This window comes from Anopheles gambiae, chromosome 2 (assembly GCF_943734735.2).
Source record: "Anopheles gambiae chromosome 2, idAnoGambNW_F1_1, whole genome shotgun sequence".
Lineage (NCBI taxonomy): Eukaryota > Metazoa > Arthropoda > Insecta > Diptera > Culicidae > Anopheles > Anopheles gambiae.
In genome coordinates this window covers 100,617,917-100,628,243 of record NC_064601.1, presented here as the reverse complement: position 1 = coordinate 100,628,243, position 10,327 = coordinate 100,617,917, and the positions used below count along the sequence as shown (strand labels likewise).

The window sequence follows — 10,327 nt, the reverse complement described above, 5'->3', positions numbered from 1 at the left end:
CGAACAACACAAAACCAGGATCGTTTGCTCTGGCACTGTTGATGACGAAAGCCGAAGCCGAAAAAAAACAGGCAGACACACTCGCAGCTTGAATTGTAGTACTTAATTAAAATTTATTACTTATATCTTTCCTTTGCTTCTTTCACGTTTAGTCACATCGATTTGATTGTATAAAAATCTTCCCCCCAAATCATCGTACATTCTTGCAGTGTCGGTCACCACTCAGTCGCCGATCGACACTTGGTCGTCGTCGATCGTCGCGAAACGGTTATTCAAATAAATATGTATCATGTCAGTGTAACCATGCGCCAACGCAAGTGGAAATAAGAAAAGGGTTGCATCACCAGCAGCAGTCAGTTGGTTGGTTGTATGCATCCCCCTTGGGGTTACTCTCTCTCTCTATCTCTCTCTATATCTCTTTAGATGCGCAGGTTCGGGTTGCTGTACTTGACGTACTTCAGCAGGGCGTCGTTCTCCTCGCACACCCACGGCTTCACGTGATGGCAGGCGACGTCATGCCAGTGGACACCGTCGTCGTAGAAGTTGTTCAGGATGGCCAAACAGTTCTCGGAGGCACCGCCCTGGATCAGCTCGCGGTTGTCCGGCTGCGGCTTACCGATGCCGCCACCCTCGGACCAGTCGTTCTGGTTGCGCACGGTCGTCGGGGCGAGCTTCTGCAGCTCGGCCGTCCAGAACCAACCGTTAATGTTCGTCGGCTGCAGATCGGGACGGTCGCAGCCCTTGAAGTCGCACAGCCGTCCGCTGGTCCAGATGTACTTTTGCTGGATGGGATGGGATGTGGGAAGTGGAAGAGAAAAGATTAGTTTTGTGAGGTTTTGTGAGGCTCTAAGAAGTACATAAAAATGTTAAAAACGGGTTTCTTCTTTTGCAGATCCTGCAGCACATAAGGATTTGTCAAGCATTAGACTTGGGCAGGTCATCAGCATGACACTGGGCGATCGAAGCTTTCAACGGAAGAAGTTCAGTTCCAAAGAACATTAATATCTTCGTTTCGTGGAACTGTCATTCAGTAAGTTCTTCCGAAAAAGCTATAAATTTACTAAAAACTTTGAGTTTATACAAAAGCATTCTTGGGTGTTTCTTGTTATTGATTGGAGCAAGATTTTCTTGGTTTACCCATATTTATAGTAAATAGCTAGATCGTGAGGATTTCTAAAAGATCTTGAAGATTTCGTGCCATCTCTTACAAAGACTTCGTTAATATTTACAGACATAGACATGAGGACCTAGGGGACATTTTCAAACATATTTGAGAAATGGTGAACAAATCCTTGTGCCGATCCTGTATCTATTAAAAGGTAATGGTCTCCTCTTAAACAAAAATATTGGTGGTTTGCCATCTCTTACACAGATTTGGACGATCTGTCTAGACAAAGACTAAGATGACAGCCCATGCACGCAATGCCTAATATTTGCATTTATCTCCGTTCAATAATATTAGCGAAATATTCAACAAATCCTTGTGTAAATGCTGTATGTCATCTTAATGACCTTGGAGATATTCCATCTCTTACACAAACCTATTCAGACATAAACCACAGAGTCATCTTGACAGTCCATGCCCAACAGGACCTAAGGAACAGCATCCCATGTGTTTGCGAAATATTAACAAAAACATTGGGAAATCCAGTAATCCAGTCCTAAAGGCTGTCATCTTAAACAAAGATCTTCGAGATTTGTCATCTCTTACACGCACTTGGATCATCTGCCTAGAAACAGACACTAAGCTGCCGTGCCCACGAAGATCTCAATGCCCAACGTTCCACGTCAAACAACATCCTCTGCAATCTGACCAGAGCTGCTACATCTTCATGTCTTTAATTTGTCTTCATTTGAACGGTCAACGCCTATAACAAGTATTATGCGATTTCGCAAAACAAAAACCCGCAGACAATTAACCCTCCTTGGTCGAGACAGCTGCACGTTGCGCCACTACCACCCAACACTCCTCTCCAGTGGTGGTATGGAAAGACCACGTGTGCACAGATTAGCGCTCGAGTTAAAACGAGTGCCCTGCAGTGTGCCCTGCACTCTCTGCCATCGCGCCTTTTTGTGCAACGAGCTGTAATTAACCCAACGCTTGTTGCGAATTTGTGGACACACACACACATCTCTTCTCATTAAACTGCACTCTTCATGCGGCGTGCGTGCGCGTGTACCATCATCATCATCATCAAGCCATTAAAGAAATGCCAAAGAAACGGGGCAGACATTAGATACTCCCGAGTATGAGGAAAAAACTGCACACTCACATTCGTCATTCACACGCGTCACCATTAAGCGGGAGCATCTTCCTTCCCTTGTAACGAGTGTGTGGCACTGACCAAACGAAAACGAAAGTTTTCCCCCGACATACCAGACACTTTGCACATTGCCGGGACACACCTTTCTGCTCACGAAAAGCATGATTTTCATGAGCTCATCATTATCATCACGAGTCCGGGGCTTCATTGAGGTTGTTGCATCATGGTGTTGTGGCCGGTCGGTCGGTCGGTCGGTTGGTCGATCGGTCAGTCAGTCAGTGAAGATTTCACAATCCATCGCAGCATCATCTCGCAGCAGACCGCGCGAGCGCAAGAGGGAAGGTGAGTGGGTATAAGTCGTTTCCGCCACGATGGAGTGGCCTGGATGCTGGACGCCTTACACACCGGGTGGAATGTGCGTTTTATTGATATTGTGCCATCGCCACCACTCCCATCTTTTTTTTCATCAAACAATAATTCCCTTACGTTTAAACAGAGGGGTAAACAGTACCGGGACGGGGAAAATGGCTTCGGTCGGAAGAATAAATAAACGCATTTACGCATTCGGCGTTTGTTTTGCGGCCGGACCGGTCTGGCCCCGCGGTACGCAACGTCACGCAGCGCAGTGAGTGCACAAACAGAAGATGATGCGCGAACACTTTGGGCGGCGTGTGGCAAGTGTAGAGTAGCGTGTGAAAAACGGTTTTTGTGAGTGGTACTGATCGTGTACTTCCTGGGTTTTGGGGAGGTTTTCTACCGGGCACAGGGTATGCATGTATGTAACGATGTGGATAAAATCAATTTTAAAAGCTTGCAATTTTGAGGCATATTTTGTTGGGTTAATTTTAACTCGTTTTCAATGGAGCTGTATTTGATTATTTTAATGTGGCGAGCAGTGGATCGATTGATCGTACTTCAAAGTATTTTAATTGTTCGTATAACATGATTTTTTTAATCACAAGCGCGCATTTTGATTCAAATAACTGGAATTTTATTCCTTTTTATGAGAAATAACAAAAACTAGTTAAATATTTTAATGTAAATCTGATGTCCAAGCTTCATAATGTATTAAATTTGAGGGCAAACTAGGTTTATAATTTTGATATTTAACGTGATTTTTTATACTTATTATTACTGAATTAGGTGTCCTTTAGACATACTGCGTGATATTATACGTTATTCAATGTTTATTGTATTGTTCACTTCTTCGCTGGTAGCAAAACCACACGGCCATCAGGCCAGAGCTTTCTCCAACAGGTTTGACTTGACTTTATTTTGTAACACATTATCTTATGTCCTTGCTATTGGGGAAAGCCGTTCACATCGTCAAAATCGAACCAAATCTGAACCTTTACAGCAACCGGATGGACCACCTTTAGTCCATCGGATCATATGAATGTTTGGAGAAACTGTTACCAGTTAATTTTTGGCTGAAGACATAATTACTTTCATAAGCAATCGAGTGTAAGACCCTAAAAATGACTATTTGTATTCAAAAAGCCAAATGATATACACAATTACATTTTTAATGTATATTTCTGTTTCAATAACGCTATCAATCCGTTTCATAATTGCAAAAAAATCGTAAAAATCTTTGGAGAATTGAAAGCTTAGGTTGTGTATTTTCAGTCAATTTCAAACATCGCACACACAAACCCTAAAAAATAGCTTATAAAAGTGTGAGATAAATTGAAGAACATTATTCTCTTAAAGACAATACAGGGTTTTCCACGAGCTCTCATAGCCGTGGAACACCTAATGAACTGTTTCTATCGTGAAATGAACTTAATCCAATGGGAATTGGACTCTATAGCACCCTTGTTGGACAAATCCAATAGGAATTTCGTAGGAGCCTGTCCAATTTCCACCATATGAAGTTCACTTCCAGTAGGAAAGAGTCAAGGAAGTGTCCCACAACTATGAGAACCCCTGGAAAACCCTGTAAAGACAATTTGTCAAACCAATCGGTTTGAAATGTTCAAAAACAATCTGAAAAACTTCAACAAAAGAAATGGGGAAAACCGGCATGAAAGCCGACAGAAACAGGAATAAAAATACAGGAAACAGCAATCGACCGATTCTGTACAAAACTGTTTACGAAACAAACAGCACACACAACAAAAAAAAAACGAGACGAAAGTCCCATTACGTCCCCGAGCATGAATAAGCGATTAGTGTTTGTCCAGTTCCATCCGGGGGGGGGGGGGGGGGGGGGGGAGCAGCCCGATGAATATTCAGTACGAGGCGAAGACGAGCCGATACAACTCCAACTTGTCATAATTTAAGCCCCCCCTCCCCTCACCCACACCCACCCACCGTGCGGAAGGAATTGAATTTTGTCGTCTGGAATTTGCAGTGATCTCGAAAAAAAAAAAAGAAGTGAAACAAAAGCGAAAATCATGCTCCCCCGCCTGTTGAACCGGTTTAAGGGAAAGTTTGGCCACCATCATTCGATCACTAGCACCACCACCGCGCATCCCCCGCTGTCCCATCAACAACCCTCCCCCAAATGGTGGTGATGATGATAATAATGATGAGGTCAAAAATTACAGTCCCACAGGCGGTTTGGCGGTGTCCGGATTTGCCATTTCGTGCGCTTTCACTGCGCCTGCCTTATTAATTCGCTTGGCAAAACGCTTCGTTTCTCGTTAGCACAAGGCAACCAAATTTATTATCCTTGCTTGCGTGGTGCATCCCCAGCCCCTTGCTGCTGCAGCAGTGCCGTTTCGTGTTTTGCGAGGATCACCAAGGCAAACGAAAAGTGAAAGCTCTAACGCCCAACGCGCGACCTTCCGCAAACGAACGCACGTGCTAACACGTGCGCGCATCCGCATAACAATTTACGCGGCGGTTTGTATGCACTGCGTGTGGCACACATTGTCGATGCAACAGCCCACATACCGGTCGTGGTGACATCATCATCATCATCATCGTCATCGCCAAAGGGTTGGTAACGTTAGGTCGCTATGCAGAATGCAGATGAGCTGCCGCTGATCAAAGTATGCGTGGAGCAAGGGTAAAGACGTCTCACACACTCTCTCTCTCTCTCTCTCTCTCTCTCTCTGTGTCGGCCTTTGTTCCGGTCCAATCGGGTGATAAAGACGCACAAATACTTCGTCCAAAAAAAAAAACGGTGGCATAATAGGAAAGTGACTAGGGACTAGGCGAGAAAACAATGAGTAGCAAAAGGGTTGTGTTTGTGTATTATCAAATCGAACGAAACGAGTTCTTCATATTGGGTGGTGGCCAAAAACCCGCCTCCCCGTGCCTATGCTAATGAGGCACACCGACTACTAGATGCCCTCCTAAAGCGACCCATTCGACCGGTTAGCGGCTTCGGGCTTCCGCATTATGCAACCGTAAAAACACCAACAACGGCTATGCTGCAAAACGGTCCGCGTTATCGTGCCAGTGCGATCTCGTGCCGGTGAAAACCGATCGCACTTGACGGTCAGCACTTGTAAACCGTAGATCACACGACGACGACGACGACCAAACACAATACCCGTCTGAATGCGATTTATCGATGACAGGTCGGGAAAAGCGTTTCGTTTCGATCGCGCAAGGCCGTCAACACACAACAACTAGCCAACCCTCTTCCGGGTTTTTTTTTTGTTGCAAATCTCAGTTTACACTTACCCGGCCCTCGACGATTCTCTGCTTGATCCACTCATTTTCCGGGCTCGTCTCGACGGACACGCTGTCCATGCAGCGCTGGCGGCAGAAGTTGCGCGCATCGAGCCAATCCTTCTCCACGCCCCGGAGCGTTGGGTCGCGCCACGAGAAGAAGTAGCTGGAAGGCAAAAAGAATGGGGAATCAATAAATAGGCAAGGAAATCGATCAATAAAATTTACTGTTTTGGGGTTGAAGGTGAAATTGAATGGTGGAGTTTGTGAGTTTTTTGTTTATACAGAGGAGAAAGAACCGTGATTAATGCAATCGCTTGGAGTGTAATTGTATCTTTGACAGGTTGATTTAAAGGTGCTTTTTATTTGGATGATAGTTGTTGGCACGAGTGAAGAGTATGGGGAGGGCTTGATTTGAGGTACGAGCGACGGGTGAACTATAAATTGTTGGTTTATGGCTTAATTTAGGACGTTTACGGTACGAGGGATCTTACATTCATTTTTCACTTCATTTTCTATAGTTTATCAAACAAAATTATCTTACCCATGAAGTTAAAAAGCTACTATTAAATAAAGTTATGCTTTGAAATCACTGAACATTTAACACAACGATTAAGGTTTAGAATCAAATCAACTGAATCGTGATATTTGGTGGTTCCCGTAATTGTATGGGCTTGTCTCACGATTTCATTCTTTGTTTCCTAAAGATTTTTGTTTCGTTTCCGCGATTTATTCGTATCCGTCTATTGTACATCAATACGGTTGAACCCAAAAAATCTGAGAAACACTCCAAACATTTTCGAGAAATCACCATAAAACTTTGGGAATCTCTGTACTATAGGACTGATCTTGATCTTGGTATTATTCCAGTTTACCCAAGTAACTCATAGATAGTCAACCTCACAAAGAAGAATAAGAAGAAGAAGAAGAAGAAGAAGAAGAAGAAGAAGAAGAAGAAGAAGAAGAAGAAGCAAAAGAAGGGGAAAACAAGTAAGACTAGTAATGGACATACTGCTAAAATGTCCAAAGGACAAAACAAACCCCAATAATCAATTGGCAAATAGAAAAATACTACCAAGTGTTCCAAAAATATACACACATTGATTTAGAATTTAAACTGCTTTACCGATGCTCTGGCACCAATCGAACCAGACATTGAACGTGAAATATTGTGTGGAATTTGATAAGTTCAATTTATCAAACTCCGTCTCAAATCCGTCAAATGCCATACATTTTTCATGTTCGATATCTTGTTCGATTGGTGCCAGTACGCTGAGTAACAATAAACAATTCATTTGTTTTAAAGCCTTGGTAACAGATCAAGAGAGTAGAAGTGAAGAATGCACACAGTAATAAATAATTAGCTTTTACTTAAAAACAAACCAATCTGAACAGCTCGACTAGGTTTAACAATCCAGTTTGCCTTTGGGAAGAATGAACAGGTTTGAAATATATTGCTGTAAAATGCTACTAGTGCCATAAAAAAGGCAATTATTGTCATTATTTTAAATACTCCAGTGAAAGTGAATGAAACGGATAACAAAAATCCATAAATCCTATAAAATACACAAAAACCAAGATATTGCCTTCCTCTTACCAAACATTTAATGTTCAAAATTCTAAGATATTTTCATTTAAAAAAAAACACACCACCTCATTAACAACACAACCCTTTCAAATCTGCCCACCATCAATCTTCTCCTTCCGCAGCCAGACAATCGCCACACAAACAACAACATCAACCGTGTGTCAATAAACCTATCCCGTAGCGAACGGCGGATGCCTTCCACTCCCATTTGCCACGGATTACCGGCCCAGAACCACCGCCCCCCCTCTAAAAAGCCTTTTTAACAACCTTTCCATCTGCCCCTTTGCCCCCCCTCCCTAATAGCATCCTGCCGGTCGGGTCTGAAATGACTTAACATGCTGTTATGGTACGGTGAAACTGGGTGCCCATTACCATTTCCTTCAGCCCTTCAGCATTGGCGCTGGCATTGAACTTGCCTGGTAGGTTGTTTGACCACTTCCCTGTCCGGCCTAGCTACAGCTGCTGTTAGCCACACAGGTTCTAGGGTTCATGGCGAGAGAAAGTAGCGCGTAGAACGCTAATTGGGGAAGGGTATGGCATCATCGTAACAGAATGCGGAGACAGAGAGAAAGATACGTCGAAGGAAAAGAAGATGTCTTGTAAAGATGGGACAGGTTTATGAATAAGCGCTGATTGTTTAGAAAATGTGTTTTTAAAGCACATTTTATCAAGCTAAGCGTTCAGTTTTTTAGCTTAATCCGGGTATAATGTACGATAACACGCGTTGAGGGGTTTACGTAAAACAAACAGACCGATACAGACGTTCTCACAGTAAACCATTGAGTGACATTTGGCGTAGCCACAATGATAGCGATCCCATTGGGGAAGGGAAAACAACAACCACCCGCCGAGAGGTTAAAGACGTGAAAAACGTGCAATTAAAAAAAGCTCCCGCTTGTGCTTGTGGTTGCGGGAAAACCCAACCAAGCCGCATCTTCCCATTCTGCGCTGATGATCGTAACGAAATTCTCACGCCAGTGGAGGTGGTGGTGGTGGTTGTTTGTTACCATTTCGATCGCTTTTCACCAAGCCAACCGAGTTATGGTAGCAAAAAAAACAAACCCCTCTCGCGCACTCTTACCGCATCAGCGCGAGCGTTGCGCAAGCCGTGGAAGGAAATTTGTGGCCAACCACGGACCCAGGACAAGGCGGTTTTTGTCTTAGGGGTGAAAAACAAAGCCAATGGAGCAAAAAAAAAAAGCCTGGCCAATTCCGAAACCGAAACAAACGAGATCCTGTTGGAGCCAACGCTTTCTCCCGCAAACCGGCGGTTGAGGGGTTCGTCGCTTGTCACTTCCCAAACGCTTTGCGCGCGCGCGGCATTGAAGTCTTTTGTCTTTTGGTTCTTTTCATGTTTTTGCCGTGTGCCTTACCCTTTGCCGTCCGGTGCCCGCTCGTGGATGATTCTGCTGGCGCACAGGGCCGGATTCGGTGCGTCGAGGGTGCGTCCGTTCGGGAACTGGGCGGCGGTCAGGCCGACGAGGGCCACCGCTATCAGCACGAACTGCTTCATACTCGTTGTGAGTGGTGAGATTGGTGGATTTGGTATCGAAAAATGTGTGTGCGTGTTTTTGGTTTCCTTCTGCCGACGAGAACAAAAACGTGGAGTTAGAAAAAGAGAGATTCTAGCTATTAAAACACACGCAACACTGTAACTTTAACTATCTTTCTAATTTTAACTAGCTTTAATAAAGAATGAACAATTTCACAAAACAAAAATGAAAGATTTCAACAAAACAATGCTTGCTAACGAAATCACTTCCTGCGCTGAAACAATGCCGACACTCAATGATAACAACACAACCTTCCGTTGTTCCACAACGCACAACGTACCTTCCACTTGGCTGCACGATCCAGCTTCAACTGAGCTGAAATTCCCCCACAAACCTTTATTTATAGAGAAGGTGCTATCGGTGCCAGACGACGAACCCTCGTCTTTGCCCTCGGTCACTCTCCTCCTCCCCCTCCGAGGCGGTTGCTCCGCTCCGCGCGTGGAGGGAGGATCGAAGACGGAACACAGCCACCACGGAGACCCCCGCAGACGAGCGTGGTTCGATCGCCCCCGGGAGGGAAGTAAGTGAAGATGGACTTCGAACGCGAAAGACAATGCAGTAAAGATGAGCAGTCAGGGGCGCGCTCTGGTCGCGTGGTCTGTTGTTTTGATCCGGCTCTCCTAGGGGCCTTTTTTTTGTTGTCGTGGATCGTGTGTGCCGTGTGATCGATTATGCTCCAGCTTAAAATCATACTAATAGAATCATATTTTTTTTATTCATCGATTAATTCATCTGGTCCCAGCCGGCTGGCTGGCAAGCGAACGATCGATGAGCGCATCCATCTCCGAAGCATCGCGGGAGCAACGGCAAAAAAAACACACACATATACACACCACGCACATACGCATCATTTGATAAGCAAATGAACCGTGCGTTTCTCCATCCTCAAACAGCAACACACACACACACCCTGGAATGGGGAGGGCTTTTGCGACACGGGGAAAGAAATCGAATCTTTCCCTCATCGAGCATCACACACAAAAAACAGGAAACAAATGACATCTCGTTTCGCTGGCGCTTCTCGCGCAAGGATGCAAATAACTGTGCTGATTCAATACCACGACTGTATGACTGTAGCGTATTTACGAAATGGGGTAAAAAAAGAGATTTCACATTTTATTACACATTCAATTATCGGGCACAATTTAACACATTCGCTACCGCTCGACCCATGAACCATTGGGTGGGCCGTCCCGTTGAAAGTAAAAGCTGCTAATAGCTGTGGAATCCTGCGAGTAGTTTGGCACACATTGTTAGCAAGCAGAATGGTGGTAGCGAAATTGTTGGTTAGATTA

At 44.5% G+C, this 10,327-nt stretch overlaps 1 protein-coding gene across 1 annotated transcript; it reads right to left on the bottom strand.

Moving 5' to 3' along the window:
- Window positions 1-88: 88 nt before the first annotated feature.
- On the bottom strand, window positions 89-9,415 carry LOC1277040 (uncharacterized). Its single transcript, XM_001237814.3, has 4 exons — window positions 9,313-9,415; window positions 8,853-9,061; window positions 5,904-6,057; window positions 89-782 (listed from the first exon to the last, which is right to left on the bottom strand). The coding sequence occupies exons 2-4, from the start codon at window positions 8,990-8,992 to the stop codon at window positions 420-422; spliced, it is 657 nt and encodes a 218-aa protein (XP_001237815.2). The 5' UTR covers window positions 8,993-9,061; window positions 9,313-9,415; the 3' UTR covers window positions 89-419.
- Between the last annotated feature and the right edge of the window lie 912 nt (window positions 9,416-10,327).